General features: G+C 34.6%; 3 protein-coding genes and 1 non-coding gene across 4 annotated transcripts; 1 reads left to right on the top strand and 3 right to left on the bottom strand.

Moving 5' to 3' along the window:
- Positions 1 to 4,356: 4,356 nt before the first annotated feature.
- T24D5.9 lies at positions 4,357 to 4,504 on the bottom strand. The gene has a single exon (NR_072284.1). It is a non-coding gene; the product is annotated as an Unclassified non-coding RNA T24D5.9 (non-coding RNA).
- Positions 4,505 to 7,746: 3,242 nt separating this feature from the next.
- On the top strand, positions 7,747 to 10,417 carry T24D5.2 (DUF38 domain-containing protein). Its single transcript, NM_077703.7, has 6 exons — positions 7,747 to 8,100; positions 8,343 to 8,403; positions 8,450 to 8,665; positions 8,708 to 9,016; positions 9,449 to 9,585; positions 9,630 to 10,417. Exons 1-6 carry the CDS (start codon positions 7,760 to 7,762, stop codon positions 9,790 to 9,792), a joined length of 1,227 nt encoding a protein of 408 aa, NP_510104.1. The 5' UTR covers positions 7,747 to 7,759; the 3' UTR covers positions 9,793 to 10,417.
- A 17-nt stretch (positions 10,418 to 10,434) lies between these two features.
- T24D5.3 (RXT2_N domain-containing protein) lies at positions 10,435 to 14,125 on the bottom strand (the record flags this gene model as incomplete). The annotated part of the gene is made up of 9 exons (NM_077702.2): positions 10,435 to 11,296; positions 11,383 to 11,489; positions 11,902 to 11,955; positions 12,093 to 12,149; positions 12,587 to 12,637; positions 12,752 to 12,808; positions 12,912 to 12,956; positions 13,401 to 13,517; positions 14,115 to 14,125. 9 exons carry the CDS (start codon positions 14,123 to 14,125, stop codon positions 10,986 to 10,988), a joined length of 810 nt encoding a protein of 269 aa, NP_510103.1. The 3' UTR covers positions 10,435 to 10,985.
- A 2,864-nt stretch (positions 14,126 to 16,989) lies between these two features.
- Positions 16,990 to 19,426, bottom strand: T24D5.1 (DUF1716 domain-containing protein; the record flags this gene model as incomplete). Its single annotated transcript, NM_001375155.1, has 10 exons — positions 16,990 to 17,303; positions 17,524 to 17,642; positions 17,924 to 17,977; positions 18,045 to 18,089; positions 18,186 to 18,242; positions 18,372 to 18,419; positions 18,550 to 18,624; positions 18,758 to 18,805; positions 18,969 to 19,043; positions 19,416 to 19,426. The coding sequence occupies 10 exons, from the start codon at positions 19,424 to 19,426 to the stop codon at positions 16,990 to 16,992; spliced, it is 846 nt and encodes a 281-aa protein (NP_001361825.1).
- Between the last annotated feature and the right edge of the window lie 2,139 nt (positions 19,427 to 21,565).

The raw sequence follows: 21,565 nt of genomic DNA, 5'->3' as shown, positions 1-21,565 counted from the left end.
ATTTTTTTGTTTGTTTTCTACATCCATTTCACCTGTGCCCATTGCACGAAAACAGCAATTATGACCATTTAGAGGGTGAGGACAAGGGAATTGGTTTGAGGATGAACTACTAGAGAATGTTATATCGGACACGATTATATAGTGGAAAAAACCGAAGACGTTGTGGTAATTGAGTAGTCATCATTGTTTCCGTCAACAGTCGCTAGACGCCTAAAACGAAATCTGACAACAAGTTCATAATTATTGGCTGCGCTCGCTGTCCGTCGCCTCGAACATCATCATCTCGTCAACGTAACAGGCAAAATTACCTATCCGGATGGCGATCTTTGATCATCTCCACAACCTCAGAGCCTCTCTTATGTTGTCATAATAATTTTTTTGTTCGATCGAATTTCGAAAAATCTCATCAAAATGCCAGATGGCCCACCATGACTTGACTTCAACTTCTCAGCGGGAGGGCACGCGAACGTCGATAAATTTTTTCGCAAGTCTATTGCATATTGTTCCGGGTTTAGAGTTTGGCATATTGTAACTTAGCATCTGGCCTTGACTATGCTGTTTTGAAGCTAATCAGATTCTAAACCGAACAATCAATTAAGGTTTTTTTTCTTAAAGAATACTATACAATTACATGAAACTAAAATTTTCTTCGTTTCAGAACTAGACTATAGGTAAACCCGATTTCATTTTTTTTGATAATTGTGCATATGCCACAACATGAATGCCAAAGTTTGAAGAAACAAAACGAAACCTTTTAATTCAATCAAAAAATGCATTAGTGATTGACAGTACATATTGGTTTTTTCTCAGAAATGTTATGTTGTGTTTTTCTGCCACTTTTATAGTAAAAGCGGCCGTTTTGACAAATAGTTCCATTTCTGGAAAAATGTACTTTTTTCCTATATCTGTTAGCCTTGTGTTGCATTTATTTACTCATAGAACCCGTATTAAGTTGTACTAAAAATGGAACAGTTTTTTTTTAAACATTTTGAACAAGGTGAGATGTGAACTGTCAAACTAAATCATCAAAATGAAATATTTTTGTACAAAATTTGGGTTTCGCTGCTAGTAAGAAATTTGTTAAAAATAACTTTTATTATGCTAAAATGACTAAATACTGTAGTAAACCTATTCCACTTTAAAAAAATAATTTATTAAAATCTCTAACAAAAAAGGGGCAGCTACAGAAAAATATTATTCATATTTTGGATAACCGCCTAATTTTTTAAACATCATTTTTCAATTTAAATTTGGTTTATTTTTAAATGTTGAACGTGAATATGATGAAACTACGTTCAAATTTACTCAACATTTTTTTGAAAAATCTGTTTTATTTTCCTTTAACTAAACTTTGACCAAAATTTTTGAAAAAAAAACCGATGTTTTTGGAATGCTTTTGTCATGTTGACCTATATTATGAAATTTTTTCACAGAATTCCCACTAACTTGAAAAAAACAAAGATCCCTCCGGCTACACATAGCAAGTCCTATATGTCGATTACTTTCAAAGTTTTTTTTCCTCTCTCCAACCGTATTATTTTCAAATCACCCATCTTTTGAAACTATTTTCGGTCATTCGAATTAGTCTATGTTACTGCAGACACATGATTCTTAACTACTATTTGAACCTTCTTGAACATTTCGAATACTAGTTTCTATTTTTCAAGAAAACTTGATTTTGCGGCAACTATTTCTGATAGTTACTATATTTTTTGGTTTTTGAATTTTATCAGCTAATAAAAATAAAAACTTTCAAAGTAGGTTCTTTTTTACCTAAATCAAACTGCTGACTTCCCTGATCTGAAAGAAAACCAGGCGACAGTAAAAAAAAACGGTTGTGTGCAGTTTAGTTTCTGCACAGAACCCACCAGCGTGCCGCATTTTACGATCATTGCTGAAAGATTAATGGTAGCCTCTGGTCTCCTCAATTTGGGACTCAAGGTCGTCTCTTTGCCTCATTTTTTCTCTGTTTCTCAGTATGTTTGCACCCACACAGGTAGTAATTGTAGATCCAGGCATAAGCGTCGCCAGATGGACAATGCCCCTGGGCGCAGCTCCGTCCATTAATCGGTTTTTTGTGGCCTCTCTGTCTACAATGTTCTACCCTATTCCTTGATATCGTTCTTGTCTCACAGGTCGACACGAGCCTGACTTTTCAATCGCTTTTTTTATTGTTGTGTTCCAAATATTATTCTCAATTTTCTGCCCATCTGTCTTGTTTCCGCATCATATCTGACAGGAAATGTCAAAAAAGGTCGTTTTTGCATTGACGGCAGTTTTGGACATTTGTTAGCTCTACATCATCGTTTCCTGAGCAATAAATCAAGACAAAAGTGCAAATTTGCAAACAAGTAATCTATGAACTTCATAGTGGTAACTGCAAAAACATGACTGATCACTTTGTAATTACTCAGTTTTCCTATTTTCTACGCATATTATTTTTGCTCTCCATTTTCCAAATTTTCGTGTGATTTCTGCCAAGAAAATTAAATGTTTCATCTGTTTGATTTTTCAGGAAAAATCTAGGTGGCACTCTCAAAGGAAAACCGGTTCCCAATTTTTAGGCGCAATGAATTCTATGTAGTCATGGAACCTATGTTCTATGTTCAACCTATAATTTTGCCTAAGAAAACACTGATTCCGTTTTTTTGCAAATTTGGTCTAGATTCATAAGATTTTGGTTTAAATTTTCTCATTTTGTTTTAGTGTGATTTGTTAGAAATTTTAGCCTTTTAAGAAAATTTGCACTTTTCAAAAAAGCAAAAGTGGGAATATGACTCAACCCAAAAAAATCTGAAGTGGTGAAATTTTGCAAATCGAAAGTTACGAGACCCTTCCTTGCTATTTTGCACACTTCAAAATTTGCAGAATAAATAATCAGCTGCTCTACTAATTTCCGGGTATAGAAAAATGCAACGAGGTAGATGGATTCGAAAATTCACTAAAAGCTGCTTTTTTGGACACTTAATTTCTGTTGAATTTTGTTATTTTTGTTGCTGCTAACGTTTTGATTTTGTGAACAATATAGTTCTAGAGAGAGCGAATTTAAGCTCACTAAGATCTGAAAATCAAGTTAAGAAATTATCAGTCACAAGGAGTTTATTCATAAGTGACCTAATAGTGATGTTGCAAAAAATATTCAAGAAATATTTCTCATTTTTGTCCCTACTTTCTTTCTCATTAACCAAAAATAATTGACTTGTTTGCCAAAGATGGAAACCTATCAGATAACTTTTTCCAAGAAATATCTTTTTTTCCTAAATATTTTCTGATCATCAATGATCAAGAACGAGAATAGACTGCCATGAGAATGGTAATTTAAAATCCGCCAATTGCTATCCAATTTGTGGGTGTTTAAAGTGTGGGACGGAGAAGCTGGGTGGGTGGTCGAACATCGGGCGTTAGTTTTTTCAGTTGATTACACTAATATATCCGGATATTTAAGATGACAGTATTGTAACAGATGAAAAATGAGATAAGATATTGTTCATAAATATTATTTCTTACTATTTTATTGAATATGTATTTTTTGTGGATTTGCAAAGTTTTTCAAACTGAATTTTAGCTAGTTTATTATCTTATCAGCAGTAACAAAATTATTTCTTTTTTGAAATTTCAAGTGCAGTTAAAAATATGGTTTATTTTGTGAAATATTGCGGTAGTTTTTTTCAATCTAATGCGCGAAACTTCTATTTTGTCTCCTCATCGCTTTTTATTTTATTTTGAATACACCATTCTGATAGATTTTCTACAACAATAATAATGTCAGTTCTGTTTTCTTTAATTAAGAAAAATATAAAATTATGTTTTCTAAGGCTCAGGAAGTAACCATGTTTTAACCGAAATAGAAACATGACACGTGGTATTGAATTGAACAAATTTTGACAAATAAATAAAAATTGAACTCATCGTGTCCAAATTAAAAAGTGCCGTAATTTTATTCAATTTTTAGTGTTAGAAATCTTTTTTATATCCCAATTTTTGAGATAATTACAAAAAGGTGGCCAATTGTGCTAATAAAGAATGTTTTCTGCGCACCCCAGAGAATCAAAAATTTTTGATAAGGCCTTCCTGAAATGAATATTAAATACGATTACCTCTTCTCTCATTAAAATGTAGTTTTTATTCGAATTCCGTGACTATTAGTATTCCAGTGAAAATGACCAAATGAAATAATTGTTGCATTAATTATTGATACAAAATTCGCTTCATGCTTTGGAAAGTATTCACCAAAAAAAGTTGCTCCTTTTTTTTCTCTCAAAAACCCAACACTCCTTCCCGTTTTTGAAAAACCCAAGAATAGTTGAGTTTAACAAGAACCCAAGTGGCTAGTTTCTCGCTAAACATCTAAGTTTTTTTCATCAATCTGATGCACTTCTCAAAAGAACCACCGCCATCAACCGCCAGACGCCAGCCGCCATCACAACTCTCACACGTTTCCCCTGTTTCATCAATCTTTTGGCTGGCGCGAGTTCCACCCCCCCCCCCCCATCTTTCCATCCAACAAGAAGGTTTTTTGAGTAATCTTTCCCCTTCTAGATGGAAATCTACAAAGCCTCCAATCTTCCGCGCAGCTCCTCCTTTGCTTTTCTCCCCCACGATTCCCTGAGACCACAATAAAGTATGTGCCACGCCACTTCTAGTAGACGTAGAAGAAAAGAAACGCGTAATATGTTTTGCCCGGTTTGAAGATGAAGAAAGAATATGTCATAAATTTGAGAAGTGGTGGGGGGAGGGTGCCCTAGATGCTCGTAGTCGTATTCATTTTAGTGTGCTGGTTGGAACCACCCATAACTCAAACTTTATTTCGTACATTTTATCCACCTGTCATAAAACATAAATTCAGCAACCTCCAACCTCTTGTCAAAATGAATTTTGAGCAAGAAAGAAAAATCTTTCTCACAATTTTTTCCAGATTAATAAAGGTCCCACGGTTGCTCGTTACGTGTGATTCACATCACATCTGCTCAATCCGCTTACGGCATGAATGTGTCCAAGTAATCTTTGAGCACTTAAGGAAGTAAGATTCAAATGATATGTCTCGTTTCTATCTCAGAAATCAACTTCGTAACAAATTAATACATATGTACTATCAAAAGAAAGAAACAAGAATTTTGAGGAGGCGTGCCGAGCAAAACAGATTCTACATATTATTTATAAATAAAGTATTAATTTGATGAGTTAAAGTTCAATCTAATTTGGGCCACGATATTTGCGGAGGCGTAATTGTTTTAGAATTTAAAAAGTCTAAATTTAGTATTTCTTTTTTTTGCCAAATTAAATCATGTATCCACTAGGTTTCCCTCTTATCTTTAGGGCGAGCAAAATTTGAAAAAATCACTATTTTCGATACAAATAGTTATGAGATCAAACGTGAAAAAACGGTTTTTCAAAACAATGTGTTTTTTCCAAGTTTGAAAAATTTTTGAAAACTGGGTGGGGTCGCGACCCCAACCCGGCCGACCCAAAAGATTTTAGGCTACCCACACTACAGGCCTAAGCGACAGTAAGCAAGTTGTTAAAAATCACTCCAAATTTAGAAAAAAAGTGGAAACAATTTGTATGGTAACCTAACATAACCGATTTTAGAAATTTCTAGAATATTTAGACCAAGTCCCTACTGGCCCTTAAGTGAGATATTTTAAAACTACCAATTTTAAGAGCCAAATCATAATCTAACAAACGGAATCATGGTTTCGGTTTGCGAAAACTACAATGAAATACAAAATTTTGTGACGTAAATACACACAAATTTTCTGTTCTGATCAATGCTCTGCATTCAATCGAATAAGGTATTCACGTCCGGTTAATGCGAAATCCGAGAATCATTGCCTGATTAGGTAGTCAACATCGGAATTTTTGATTATTTTTTTGTGCAATTGTTATATGATATCCAGCACACGTCATTGGAATAGACTGTTGAAAAAAAAAAGTGTACTTAGGTGAAAAAACGTTTTCATGGCCTTTTCCTGTGTGTGATTCTATGCGTTACTCTATACCAATAACATACGGTTTTAAGAAAAATTCAAGCTTGCCAGCAATGTGGCCAATTATGAAATTCGTAAAAAAGACTGCATTAGCAACTGATTGCATTCAACTATTTCGGTATTTTTTCGTTCCATAAACTATTGGACACGAAAAAAAATTCATAAACCCTTAACTTTATTTATTTATTTAAACTCTAATTATTAGATTATATGATGTCAACCGATGCACAAAATTGTCTTTAAGTAGAGTATAAAAATGACCAGGTTGATAAAATTACCGTATTGTTTCCATTAGTGCATCACCACTTTGCTCAACTTTAACTGCTCATGTTCCTGTTGGTTTTAGCTGTGATAAAAATTAGACACTTGAAAAAATAATTTTCAACATTTTTCTAAACTTTCGCAGTTAACTATTTATTGATATCTTCCAAGTCAACCAAGGAATAACTTTTCAAATTTGAGCAATGGGGAGCTGCGCTGATAGGAAAAAACGGAATTTCATAATAATGGGAAACTAAAAAAGTGCATTTAATTTTAATGATCACATTACAAAATATTTATCTAAAGCTCAACGATTACTTCCTCACTATTCCATCATACAACCTTTACTCAGCCTATAATCATTGCTCTCTTCTTGACATTTATCAAATGCATTGGTTTTGGTATAAGAAGTTTGACTTCTCCTGGGAGCCGCCAGTCTGCTGTTAGCTCTTGCACTTTCCCGCAGTATAACCCCGTGATACTTTTTTTGTAGACTACGTCTGTAGTCAATCACATGCTCGTTGGAGCAGTTTTGTACGTTGATGATTTATTAAAACAACATCGTAGTGTATCGGGTCTTGTAGACGTCGTCCTTTGTCACCAGAAGCCCGTAAACAATTCACTCGGAAGCTTATGTTCATTCTGACTCAACGAGCTCTCTTTTTCTTCGGTTCTCCCCATATTATTAGTATTTCCATTTACTCATTCCCTTGTCATTTTCATTTCTTATTTTTCATTTCTAATTTTCATTCGGTATCCGCAATTTCCTAATTTTGAATTTCTCCTCTTCGACAGACCATTGGTATCTTGGCTTGCGTGTCAACTATATTAAACAAGTGACTCTTTGTAATGGGGGCTCAATGGGTTCTTTTTGTGAGCTTTTTAGACATGCAAGATGAGGAGTGGAGCTCTTCGCATGCTTTTCTGGTTTTCATGCGTTTCGCTCGAACGTCTTGTACTTAGAGACTTCTTTCCTATCCTCATTTTTCTTCTTCGTTCTTTTTCTGTTTTTTCTGACAAATCCTATTTCCAATTCCACTTCTCGCGGTGGTAGGCGCCAAGACGAACAAAAATGCCGACACCCAAGAAATTCATTTTGTTAAAAGGGTTGAGAGCTATAGTTTGATGACCTACTACAGTATTCCAAGACCTTTTTGGTTGCCAGCTCTTTCTTTCAGCGCCCGCCTCTTCTTCCGTTACATGGCTCCTCGCTCCGCCCTTTTTCTTAGATGTTGTACTTTACGATAGCAAACGCCTTCATTTCAGTTTTGTGTCTAGAACTCGAGAATCTCGATGCCCATAAATTTCTAGTTCATGGTTTTTTCAGAGCAATAATTTTTGCATATACTCTGTTGCTTAGCGGCCGCGACTACAAGGTCCTAGCTTTTTCTTCTCTCTCAATGGGCTCAATTGTGCAAGCGACACTTGTCGCGTTCTTTTTTGTCCCTTTGTGACGACACGCATTCACATTACGCTCATTCCAAATGTAACACCTTTTTTTTAGAACGGCAATGGAATCTTGTGCGCTAGTTCAGTTGGAAGCAACCGAAGAAAAAAACTTGCTCAAAGACGAAGAGGACAAGGGAATTTCACTGGAACAAATGCTTGGCTTGGAGAAGATCGGTGTCGAATTGGAAAGTGACTCAGAATACGATTTTGTGGAGGAGTCCGTGGAAACTGATAAAGAGAACGAACTGGAGCATTCTCCAGAATACGCAGAGCTGGTGCATTGGAGGATTAACTTCAGAACCCGTAATCACGTTCCAAGTGATCATATTTTTGTGGATACAACTTCATCAACCGAAGAGTCGTCCTCAAAAGCAATGAATCAGTTCCTGAAAGGACCAGACGGGTTAGTCAAGAAAATGTAGAAGAAAAAAGCAAACATTCATACTTGTCGTGCAGTCTTAAGCCTCACATAGCACATTTTTGTTTTTTAGATTAGGGAGCGTTTTTAACCCAATTTTGCTATTTTTTTTTTAAATGATTGTCACGTATTGGGCGCCAAATTTTGGCTGGAAAAATAGTCGTTCTATGCGTTGGACACATTTAGTAATATTCATCATATATTTTTATCATATATCTTTTTTTCAGGGAAGTTCTGGCGAAATACTTTCAATTCTGTCACGAGCTCAAAAACACTACATATAAAAATGTAAGAAACTGCTGATTTGTCACACAATCACATCCTCATATTGCAGAAATACACAATTCGGCTCGACGCCTACAAAATGACGTTCAGTGAGCGCGACGACAGCATTCTCATACGTAGCGATGGTGACTCCACCGTCCACATGGGAATCTCCAACAACACTCTGTTTCGCAATCGGAATATGGCAATTGAGGAGCTGAGAAATATGCTCAGCCAGAATATTCGCGTCTACAAATCATTGTTTGTAACCAATCGCTCGCAGCAGGTAGATAATTGCTAAATTCGACAAGGTTACCTAACATTTTAGATGGGAGAGATGGATCTATCAAAGTGTGTAAGTACAATTACCGCCGAAAACCTTACTGTTGTCATGGATTCTTTCCCGAACATCATTGAGATTGTGAAGCTTCATCGTCCAATGCTCAATAAGTTCACCCTAATGTGCTCCGGCGAGTACGGAAATATCATGGAACTAGAGCAAGTGCGCAATGCTGCCAACCTGAAACTAGACGGACTTTCAAAGATTACTGATGATCAGCTCAATTCCATCACTGCCACAAATTTTGAGATCACTTCTAATATAATCACTGATCAAGGAATCAATAGATTCATTAAGGTAATGCGGGAATTCATAGAGCAACTTGATTAGTTAGACACAATCAGCAATGCAACTTATTTTCTATAATCTTCATGATATCGCTTGTCAGTGTTATAATTTTGAGAAAGATGATTGATTTAATTAATTAAAAAATTCTCATGAATAATACCAAATACTTTTTTACTTAGGATACTTAGTCGATCCGTTCTTTGCCTACGGCCTGGAGCACAGTTTTCCAAGCTTTTCGGTTCTTTGCTTTTTAGTGTTTATAGAAAAAAGAACTATCCGATCAACATTTATTTTGTATAGAAATACAACTAATTGAACGAAAATCTTCTTCTTTCAAAATGTTAATGATTCTAGATCAAATTAGACACAAGCAACAAAAAAACTCCCAGAACCATTAGTCCTCTTTTAAGTGAAACGAAATAACTGTAATTTGATTTCTAGGCGCGTCTTGCTGATGATATTCCGGACAACTACTTCGCATCAGTGGGATGTCGGCACGGAAACTGGAAGATGAAGGAAGTGCTCAGTGGCTTGAAGTACACCGCATATGACGACGAGATGGCATATGTCCGCAAGAAGTAAATTTTCCAGTACATTTTTCATCTAATAGTGACGTTTTCAGTGGAATGATTCCAATCAACGTCTTTGAAGCTGATTTGGTAAGCTTGCCAACCACTAAACCAAATGAACGATTGGTAGTGATTATCAACAAATATTACTTTGAATGCTTCAAGGAGTCCATGAAGCCAGATCTTCTCGTCCATGATACCACCCAGTTGCCATAAAATCTTTGATCTCTTAACCAAATATCATTAGAACAAATTTTTACGTTCATTAGCCGTAGTGTTTGAAACTTGAGATTAATTTCTAAGTGCTAAACTTTTTTCTAAAGTAATCAAATTTCCATATTTCGAACTCATTCTAGTGGTAATGCAAAACTGGAATTCAAACATTCATTACAACTAGAATGCCTCCAGTACCGTTAGGAGTTCTCTTAACATGCCAATTCACTATTTTTGTTTAAAGTTTACAAGCTGTCTGTCTTCCGTTCTTGAAACTCCCATTTCCCTGACCAAATGGCATAACCTGAAAACCCTGCTTACATAACGATCTATCCCTGATTTTTTTACTTTTAAATGTTCCATCCATTTGTCTTAATCATAATCATAATTTTCCCACTGCAATTTTTACTCCTTATCCGTGCTTCTTTTTTCTTGAGACATTTTCAAATTAGTCATGTGTAGTAAAACCCCCAATATCAAACCATAACACTGTGAAACCCTCTGGAATAATGAATACGAAAGTAGTAGCAAGGTTGCCGTGTAGTCCTGTCCCTTCTCCTTTTGTCTTGTTTGTAATTTGCAGCTGCAGATCTGAAGTTTATGAAATCAATAAATCTGAATATATAAAGTAATAGTTGTTTCTGTTTATTAGAAAACAACAGTTATGATTTGGGAGATAGAATATAAAAAATGTGAAAAAGAGTGAAGATATTATACTTGTAAATGTTAAAGGACAACAGTAAGAAAAAATGAAAGAAAATTGAAACGTTCGGAGCCAACTTGAACAAATAAAATGAGAAAGAAATTAAGCGGACCGAAAAGGGAAGAAACCATATTTGAGCTTGAAATTGGAGTTGGACGATTTTAATCAAACGGAACGTGAACAAACTCCGATGGTTCAATTGAGGTCGTGAATCAAGTATGAGATAAATTGGTCCGTTCAGAAAACAATAGATCTGAATAATGAAATTGCGGCCAGGGAAGAAGAAAACAATGGAAACGGTAGAAGGGAAAGGATGTTTTTCGGGAAAAGAGAACATCTGAGCAAGAGAATAAGAGATTTAATGACGGGAAAAAAGAGATTAAAAGTATCAACAATATTACATAGTAATGAGGATAGTATCAACAAACAACAACAATTTTAAATTCTAAAAATTTAAATAGGATAATCGGGAATGTCAAAACCGATTTGGAATCTAGAAACACAGTTCAGCCTTCATCGCAGCCTCTAGAGCGGCAAAATCCGCGGCATTCAACTGCCGAAATTTATTCTCCAAATGAAGAACAATAGTGAGAAGGACTGGATTATTTTCCTTCTTCAGTTTATTTTCCAAAACATTGTATAAATAAACTTTGAGTTTATCATCCTGCTCAAGCTGACCACGCCGAGCCTCGATAAATTCTTCAGCGATCAAAAGATCCTCAGCAATTTCTGCTCGCTTGAGAGATGCTCGGTCCCACACTTGGGCGGGCAGGCTTTTGAAAATTTCGTTAGCGTGTTGTTCCCCTGTAAAAATTAAAGTGACTATTAAAAACAGGGCAATGTGTGAAATATTTATAAACAGAAAATGTATTTATCAAATTCAAACCTACCATTTTCACAACCTGAGAGATATTTCAATTGTTGCATGAGAAATTTCAGATTGGCTTTGATACGGCCAATGTGAAACTCTTCCGGCTGTTCAGGAAGTGTTTGTTTGCTGCAATTAAAACCTTTTTAACACTAAAAACAATAATAGGCAAAAATGTGATTTATCAGAAGAAAATCATTCTAAGTAGGCTTGATAACTTCAATTTTAACATTTTAAAAATTTTTCCTTAATTTCGACTCTGGAAAAGTATGTATGTATATTCTTCATTAGCACTTTGCTACCGCTAGTCCTAATTTGAAAACGGCTAATTCTAAGGAAATTATGGGAAAAATTGTCTTAATTTCAAAAAAAAAGTAATTAAATTCGAATAAGATCGTGAAATTTTTTTGAATTTTATTTTCATTTTGAAGAATTAAAAAATTTAAGCATAACCCGAAGAAGCCAAATTCAAAAGTTCGCGTTTCTGTTGAAAGAATATTGAAATTTAATTTTTAAAATTGTATTAAACTTTTCGACTTACACTGGCAATTGGCAGTTTTCCTCGTTTTCCCAGATTTCGATTCCATATTTACAGCTAAAAATTGACTTTTTTGTCTTTTTCGTTCTTTTCATGTTTAAATCAAAAATGTTCGTTGTCGTATTTGAAAATAAAATTTTTTATTCGTTCCAGTACTATTTGTAAACGTGAAACTTAAAACCGATTCGTATTACCTGTCCTCCGCATCTGAAGAATCACTGAGTTGACTGATGTCTGGTTGGAGTATCACCCTAAAATGTTGTAAAATTAGAATAAAACCTTGATAATAAAATTATTTCACGCGCTCTAAATTTTCTAAATGTTTACCCCAACAGGCCTTCAGAAAGTTAGTGCTGCACCCCTTTTTTATTGCGAGAGTCATCTCAACAGTTTCGAAATTTTGGGTAATGTTTTTGTTTATTTTGTTTTTGATTACTTTTAATTTATAAACATAATTGAAGTATCATTTATTTTTGCTACACAAATTCACACTCCTTATGAATTTGTGTTTAAAATATGAGATTTTGTGACTAAAAGCTAGCGATCTCCAATTGACAAAGGGGTGCGAAAATTAGTGCTGCAGCCTCCAGTAGTACTGAAGTCTATAATAGTGCTGCATTCAAAAAGTTTCTGGAATTTAGTGCTGCATCGCAGCACGTATAGAGAATATACGGTAATAAACGCTTACTTGGAGACCGGGTTCTTTTGCTTCTGGACTGACGATTTGAACGAATTGTAACTGCAAATATATAAATTGGATAATATGACAAACGGATTTAGTTTCGGTTTAGGATTTAGTATAATTCAAATAAAAATTTTTTTAACCCAAAAAAAAAAAAAAAATTCTACTCACCTGTTTCCAGTTTCCAAAAAGACATCACGTTGGTTGACGTCTGGTTTGAGCACGACTCTAAAAATTTAGAAAATTAAACTTTTAAAAATTTTGATATGTTTAATTAATTCAAACATTACTTCTGTTAAGAAAAAATTTGATATATGTAATAAACACTTACTTGGAGTCCACGTTCTTTTTTTTCTGGGGTGACGATTTGAACAACCTGAAATTGCAATTATAATATATAAATGAACAGTATTACAAACGAATACAATGCCAAAATAATTTAATGACTGTAATAAAACTTTTCAAAACAAATTCGAAACTTTTTTATTTCGAACCGACAAGTAGTGGAAACTGAGTGTGTCGAAAACTTTAAAGCAGTGTCGCAGACAATATTGAAGTATGAATGTTTCAAAACTACCTAGAACGTGAAACTGGAAGAAAACACATTTTTTGATTGACGACTTCTAAAAAATAGTGCAAACTGAGATTTCTCCGTTTTTTTACTTGAAATAATACCAATTTTTTTTTGAAAATGCTTTCGTGATCTTTGATCATTTTAGCTCGATTTAAATAACTTTTAATCATATCCCCACAAGCCGTAGTCCACTTTTAAAGAAATCAGTATGAAGCGCTTTTTTCATTTTTTAACCTAAGGACTTACATGTATTCGGCATTCTTTTTCTGGATATTTTCGATCTCAAATAGTTCATCAAGCTCGTAGAGCCAGTTGTTTGATTTTCTCCTTTTTGCTAGCTCATCGTGTTCGTCGTTTTTATTTCTGAAAATAACTTTTATTTAATGTTGCATTCAAAACAATTATATTTCAAATGTAAGATGTATATATGTTGGATACTTTTAAAAAAATTGAAAATGTAAAATGGGAACTACTTTTTTTCAATGTTGGTTGTGACACCAAACATTTAAAAAACAAATGGAGCCCCTCCCCGAAAAATTATTTTGAATGAAATTAAGATAATATGTGTATTGAGTTGGTCCCAAAAACCCATACATAAAAACCCATATACTGGCGTGGTCCATTTTGAATGTTAAAAAAGAAACGAGTTTCCTCAAACCATCAGTTACTGGAAAACAATTTCTGAATTTATTTTCAAATATTCCCTTTTTTAGAGTAGTAAAGACTTATTAAACTTTTAAATTTTATAAACTAAAACTATGCCAACTTACATACAGTTAAAACTCCGTTTCAAATATTTCTTATTTAACTAGATTCAATAGCTTAGAAAATAGCCGAGTTTCCTGTCTGAGAACAAAAGCATATTAAAAGCAACAATTATTCGTTGCATTAGTTTTTTTTAATTTTCAAAATGTTTGCAACGTTGAAATCACCTAGGATAAAAAATTTATGAAAACTAACCGCTTGGGCATGTTGATTGTTTCCAACAAAAAAAATTGACGATGAAGTTTTCTGAAAAAAATTATTCTTGCCAGAATGTTTACAGAAACATAAATTAATTTTTAAAGGGATGATTTCGTACAGAAACAGAAGTGGAATCATACCAGCGGCAATAACAGAGTCACTTAAACCGAGTAAATGCAGTTTTGAATGAATTTCTTTGCTCCGTTCGAACAGCCGATATAAGTTACTTCCATACAAAAACTAGTAGCGAGAAATGTCTGTTAATTTGTCCTGAATCACAATTAAAGTAAAAAAAAAAGACAAAATAAAGATGAGCGACATGGTTTATGTTGATCAGTTAGTGTGCTAGAGATAGAGTGGGAGAGAGATAGAGAGAAAGTGTTATGGGCATGGGCGCAGCAACAGTTGAAGGAAGGAGGCCTGAGAGGAGAGGGGCTCACAGTAACGAAAGCGGATGCACCAATCAATGAATATGTTTACATTACTGGAATGGTGAACGCGCGTATCCGAAAGGTGGTAAATCAAATTACATATCTCGTTAGTGAGATGGTTATTGTTCGTAAAAAAAGAGTTCTCAAAAAGTCTTAACCACAAGGTCATAGTTACTTGGGGATCTAAAAAAAAGTATAGTAGAAAATATGTATGAAAATCAACAGTGTGTACATTCAGCCTTTATTCTTGATTTATCTTGATTTGAAAATATTTTCATTTGACAAAAAAGGCCAAGGAAATAAATGCATAAATATATGAATACATTTGTCAGAGCACAACATTGCAATTTATAACCATAATTTTCTCAAATCAAGTTGCCTGCTTTTTGGGAAACATAAAAGAATTTGAATTAGTGTTATTACGTAGTCTTACAAAAATCCGAGGACGAAAGCCAATGTTTTGAAAACAAAACAATTTGTTGCCAAAAAAGTAAGCCGGTAAAACGGAAAAACTGTGGAGAAACATTTTTAAAAAAAAGTATTTCATATGCTGCAACTTTGGTAAAACCAAAAATGACAAAAGTACTAACTGATAAAGTGAAGCGATAGAGCTATGAGACAAGTTGGAAAAATACGGTAAATTTGTATTTCGCAATAAAAAATTAGATAGCTTCCTGAAGTTGTTCAAAATAAAAGTCTCAAAAACTTTGGATGTCGATTTTTCAATTGTTCCTTTTGTTTTTTCTTGTTTACCTTGAAACTCTCAAATTCCTGAAATTAGGGGTGGCTATAGGTCGACCTAGGTCGACCTGCGACCTAGAGGGTTAGGTCGCGTCGCGACCTAGGTCGCATTGCGACCTGCGACCTAGCGACCTGCGACCTAGCGACCTGCGACCTAGCGACCTAGGTCGCATTGCGACCTGAATTACCGACATTTTGTTCTCTTTCGGTTTTGCTTCACTTGAGTTGTTAAAATCCGTATAACTCGAAAACTAAAGATTGCAGAATATGTATACTAACAAATTGCTACAAATCATTGAAACCCATAAGTACCATAGTTTTCAAGTTGAAACAATTTTAGTCAGCAGCAAATCCGGCCTATGTCGGCTGTTCTAACTTTTTTCGACAAGGTGTCTTATGGATAAGAAATCGAAAACAATGTAAAATAAATGATTTGTAGCAATTTGTTAGTATACATATTCTGCAATCTTATGTAGTTTTCGAGTTATACAGATTTTAACAACTCAAGTGAATCAAAACCGAAAGGGCACAAAATGTCAGTACTTCAGGTCGCAAAGCGACCCAGGTCGCTAGGTCGCAGGTCGCAAAGCGACCTAGGTCGCTAGGTCGCAGGTCGCAAAGCGACCTAGGTCGCTAGGTCGCAGGTCGCAATGCGACCCAGGTCGCTAGCTCGCAGGTCGCAAAGCGACCTAGGTCGCTAGGTCGCAGGTCGCAAAGCGACCTAGGTCGCTAGGTCGCAGGTCGCAATGCGACCTAGGTCGCTAGGTCGCAGGTCGCAAAGCGACCTAGGTCGCTAGGTCGCAGGTCGCAATGCGACCTAGGTCGCGATGCGACCTAAATGAAAACAGCGACCTAGCGACCTAGGTCGCACTCTTGCCACCCCTACCTGAAATCCATAAATCTGAATATATCGAATCAATGTTTTTATGGAAGAACAATAAGTTTAAATCAAACATGCACAAATACAAAATCGGGGAAGCCACGTTGAGAAAAAATTGAATGGGAATGAAAATCAGAGAATACATAAAATGTCAGTTTAGTACAAGAACACTGTAAGTTTTGAGCAACACATTACATGCAAAGTATGAACGGGATGAAGATATCATAAATGAAATGATTTACGGGTAACGTTGAAAAAAAAACATACATGAAGAGGTCAGAGTTTTGAGCCAGCCGGAGCAATTGGGATGAGACAAGAATCAAGTGGAAATTGAAAAAGATCAAAACAAAAAAACAATCAGTTTCGTGCACGAAAATTGTTTGAATGAACTTGTATAATTAATCAAACTGTGTAAAATATTGCAACAAAATAGAAACGGGGCGAAGTTATCATAATTGGAAAGGTTGATAGACAAAAGTAAGGAATCGAAGACGGAAAATTAAGAAATTAAAGCAAATCGGAGCTGCAAGGGAAGAAATCGGGTGGAAATGAAAATCAAAAAGATTCAAAAACCAGATCTGTGCACAAATTACATAAAATCAGTAAATTTTTAATCATTGGTAAATTTGGAAAGAAAATATCATCATGGAGGTGGTAATTTCACGGAATAATAAACATGATCGAGAGAAATGGTGAATCACATAAAATTTGGGAGAACAGGTTTAAGTGTCGAAATTTGAAAATTTGAAAAACTAAAACACCAGAAAAATCTCAATATTAAATTAAAGAATACGCAAAAAGCGTCCAACCAGCTCACAATCTAAAGACCCAGCTCAGCCTTCATTTCGGCTTCAAACGTGGCGAACTCCACAGCATTAAGTTGACGGAATTTAAATTCCAAATGGAGAATAAGACTGAGGAGAACTGTATCAAGTTCAATTTTGATCTTATTGCTCATCAAAGTGTAGAGAGTAACGGCATGATCATCGTTTCCATCGAGAAGCTGGCCAAGTCGGAGTTCAAGAAATTCAATGGCAATAGGCTGATCGTCCAAAACTTCGCTTTTCTCAAGATACACGCGCCTTTTAACTTCAGTTGAAAAGGCGCGCAGGATGGGTCCCATTTCTTCTCCTTCTGTAAAATGAATAAATGATACAAATTTAATGAAAAAACTTAAACTGTAGTACTCATAGTCAGTCAAAAATTTTAAAGGAATGTCTCAGTATCGAATTCGCTCTTTTGGAGCCATTCCAAATTTGAAAGCAAAAAAAAATTTTAAAAATGCTCTCTCTTCAAATGTGTAAAATGAAAAAGCATTATTTTTTTTTCTATTTTTTTAATTAAAAAAACATACCGTTTTGATTTATCTGAGGATCTGAGAAACGCTCCAGTTTTTCGAGAAAAATATTTAGGTTGCATTCGAGGAGGTAACCATCTTGATCTTTTCGGGGAATTTCGGGAGCATGATTCTGGCTGAAATAAAAAAATATATTCAAAAATTAAAAACTGATTTTTGATTTACGGTTTTTTTACAAAAAAAATTCGAAATTGCGTATAGCTTTTAACTTTACAAAAGTGAATTTCTCTTATTTTCAATTGAAAATAGTACATATAAGTTTCAGAGTCATTTTTTTTCTTGTTTTCTTTATGAGTTTTAAGCAATTTTTAAGTTTTACAAAAAAAACTGAAATTTCATTTCATTTCAAAAATATGATTATGCTTGATGTTTAAATGTTTTTTACTTTCAAACTCACATTGACTGTTGGCTGTTTTTCTCATTTTCCCAAATACTGATGTTATACTCGATCCTGAAAATTGAATTCTTGTTTAAAATTAATAAATTTAAACTTAAAAAAAAGTAAAAATTATTCTCACTCTGGACTGTCCAAGTCTCGTGCATCCTCTTGAGAAAACTGGGCGCTGAAAAATGTTCAATTTTTTTCAATGAACTTAAGAAAGAAGTTGTTGAAAGAAGTAAGAGCAATATTTAAAGAAAAATACGGTAGCTTTACTAACCTTTCTTCAGTATCTGATTCAATACCGAGATGAGCAACTTCCACCTTGAGTGATGCCCTGAAAATAATTGAAAAATTAAATAAGCCTCGCAACGTTGACATGATTTCTGTTCTAAGGTAATTTTCATAGCAACTTTCATAAATGTTTAATTTAAGTTTTTAGTTTAAACTTTTAAAAAAAGCTTACATGGGATCATTGGCATGTGGTTCGTTGGAGGCTTGAAGGGCATAGAACCTACAATAAGGTAAATTTTAGAATTCAAATTTTTCATACGTGTTCATGTTTTGTCAAGTTTTTGAGCCCTCCTTCGGATCTCCATGTATAACTATAAAAAACTCTGTATTTGAAATTCTGGACAACTCACTGATTTTTCAACGGAAACAGGCTACTTTTTGAGCTTTCATCTTTTTCTCGGTCAGCTCCATCATTGTTCTGGTTTCTGAATAAAAAACTTTAATAAACGGTGTACAAAAATGTATCGTACCGCTTAGTCTTTGAAATAGCCAAATTTTGAAAAATGAAATAATAAGAGCCTCCTTGAAAAAAAACAGTTCAAAATTATAACAACTTACATGGTGCTTGGGTTGATTGGTTTATTTGATGGCCGTGAGGCGACGAACCTTAAAAATTGTGTTTGAAGTTTGAACATAACTAACATCAAGATCTGCTCTTGAAACTTTCATTATCGTTGAATAAATTTTTAAAAAACACCATTTTAGAAATTCAAATAATAAATCCTTATCGTATTTCTTATAACAATGTTTGAAGTTATGAACAACTTACTTTTGTACAAATTCGAAAATCCAATCGTTTACGCCATTCTCATCATTTTGATTCTGTTCATTTTTCATTTGATACCTAAAAAAATCGATTTTCGTTGAACACATCTGCATGGAATGAGGAATTCAAAACATTTGTGATAGATGGAGTTCTGATGTTTTGATGTTGGTAATGTATGTTATTTCTTAGTGATGACGTTATATGGAGTTATTTTTTAGCTTTGAGTTTGTTAACTTGACCAAAAACGCATTTCGAAACTGTATTCTGAATCCAAGTATTTCAGAATTTTTGAAGAGAAACCAAATTTCAAAATTGGGACGTGTTAATAAAGATAATCACTGTTATTGATTATTCTGTCTCTAAACTAAAAATCGGTATTTGCGATAGTTTTCGAGTTTTTTTTAACGTTACAGCACATAGTCTACAAAATAGAAATTCATTAAAACTTGCTTTTTGTCCATTTCGATATTTTGTGGAAAAAGTTCCGACGACGCTTTGAAGTGATTCTGAAAATAGTAAGTTTTGAACAACTTTTTTATGCAAATGATATAAGAAATATAGAAATATCAATAAAATGATGATAAAATAGCAGTAAAAGCGAGTCTTATGTAAAATTTTCGAATGGTCCAAAGCAAAAATGAGGATCAGGCTAACCTTAATAAATTAGAAACTCAGTTAAAAAGTAAGCAGTTGTTTTATGTAAAGGACTGTCGGATCAATAGTAATCTCCACGAATAAACGTAGCTTGTAGCAATTTGATAATGGCAAACTGTATTCTCAACTTGAATGGAAAATCATGCTTTATATCTCGTTCATTCAACAGCGCGGTATAGACAAAAATGTGCTGGGCAGTGTTAACTACAAAAACTAATGAAACTTTAGGAATGAGAAGCGGAAATGTATCAACCAGGTGGCCTGGTTTGACCCTGCGATGTAGCAATCCAATACCAAAACAAATGGTTGTGGTAGCCAAAATCAAATTTTTTTCAACTAGCGCGAGCCAAATATCTGTGAGAATTATCTGATAGAAGTCCAATTAGAATTGTATAAAAGTGACAGAAGACAGTGCCATACGTGCTGACAATACAGAGTTATCTAGATCTTCAAAGTTTTGCTGAATTCCAAAAGCGATGACAACCTTTTTCTGCTCACAGTAAAAAGGCATTGTCCTGAAAAAATAGTTAGAAAAAATTTTAAAAAAGATGAAATAAAGATGAGTGGCATGGTCCATGTCGATCAGTTAGTGTGCGAGAGATAGAGAAGAAGGGGATAGAGAAGAAAGTGTTATGCGCGTGGGCGCAGCAACAGTTGGGGGAAGAAGGCTTGAGGGGAGAGGTGCTCACAGTAACGAAAACGTCTGTACCAATCAATGAGTTTGTTTACGTTACTAGAACGTCGCACGCAGGACAAGAAAGCTGAAGGCAATATTATTGTAATTGGCAAGCTTGCAAAGATCCCTGTGTTCATAAATTTGAATACCAGATGAGCGGCTTGTTTGACCAAACTAAAAATATGAATCCGTGAAAAGTTTCATGAAAAATCTCCGAGGACAAGGCCAAGGATGCCGGATGTTTCAAAAAATACGGAAGTGAAAGTTTAAGGGAAGAGGCCATAGCGGAGAGGTCCCGGCAGTTTTGCTTGACCCGGGAGATCAAAATATGTAAAAACAGGACGGGGACTGATGATAACTAAACTGTGCCTAAGAAAGGACTGAATTGGCCGTTAATGCACCTATCTCTGATGAACTGAGTTTATTAATGTAATATGCGACTGTCCCCGATATGTTGAAAAAAATCACAAAAATAGAGAGGAGGATGTCAAATATCTCATTTTTCTTGTAACATGACCGTCCCGCAAATTTGAACACTTTTTGAAAAACGGCAAAAAATTAAAACAGTGTGGCATAGACTGGTAAAAGTCGAAGACGGCTGGAGGAAAGCGTGTTGAAAGCAAAAACATTTGGTATTCAAAACGGGAGACGACTAAATGGGCATATTGTCAAAAAACGTTTCCTCAATTGGAAATGGGAATCAAAAGAGAATCATTAATTGTTTTGAAAACTAAATATTTCGAAAGTTAAACACATTTAAGTCTCGAAGTTTGTTCAAAGATTTGGAGAGAATTATGAAAACCACCTAAACTACTCGGCATGGTCATGAGAGTGATTACCAGTAGATAGTGTTTGAATTTCAATCAAATAATGTAAAAGAAAAGTCGAATATTGTTATTGAAAAGAATGGGCCATTATGATCAGTGAGAGATTGTTTCGTTTTAAGGATAGAGAGCGAGAGAAACAATGAGGAAAAGTTATGAGTCACAGCACAGTTAATGGGATAGGAGACTGTGCTGATGTCTGCACCACAAAGCATTTCGGTGCTAGGCTACGAGATACAAAAATAAAAACCGCCCGGGTGGTAAAAAAATATTATTTGACTAGGTCAAGATATGTAATAGGAATAAGTGTTTAAACTCTTATAATTGTCTTGTTGAAAAACCGAAACATTTTTGTAGTGACATGTATTTATTTAACCTCGTTTATCAAAAAAAAAACCAAATAATATGTATTTTACAAGAAAAATTAGATAACAATCACTTTTTCG

This window comes from Caenorhabditis elegans, chromosome X, assembly GCF_000002985.6.
Source record: "Caenorhabditis elegans chromosome X".
Classification (NCBI taxonomy): domain Eukaryota; kingdom Metazoa; phylum Nematoda; class Chromadorea; order Rhabditida; family Rhabditidae; genus Caenorhabditis; species Caenorhabditis elegans.
Note: the sequence above shows the minus strand (reverse complement) of the source record. Positions and strands in the feature narration are given on the sequence as shown.

Coding starts and splice junctions, on each gene's coding strand:
- T24D5.2 (NM_077703.7), top strand. CDS start 7,760: ATGGAATCTTGTGCGCTAGTTCAGTTGGAAGCAACCGAAGAAAAAAAC. Junction 8,666..8,707: donor TAACCAATCGCTCGCAGCAG/GTAGATAATTGC, acceptor CTAACATTTTAG/ATGGGAGAGATGGATCTATC. Junction 9,586..9,629: donor ATGGCATATGTCCGCAAGAA/GTAAATTTTCCA, acceptor TGACGTTTTCAG/TGGAATGATTCCAATCAACG.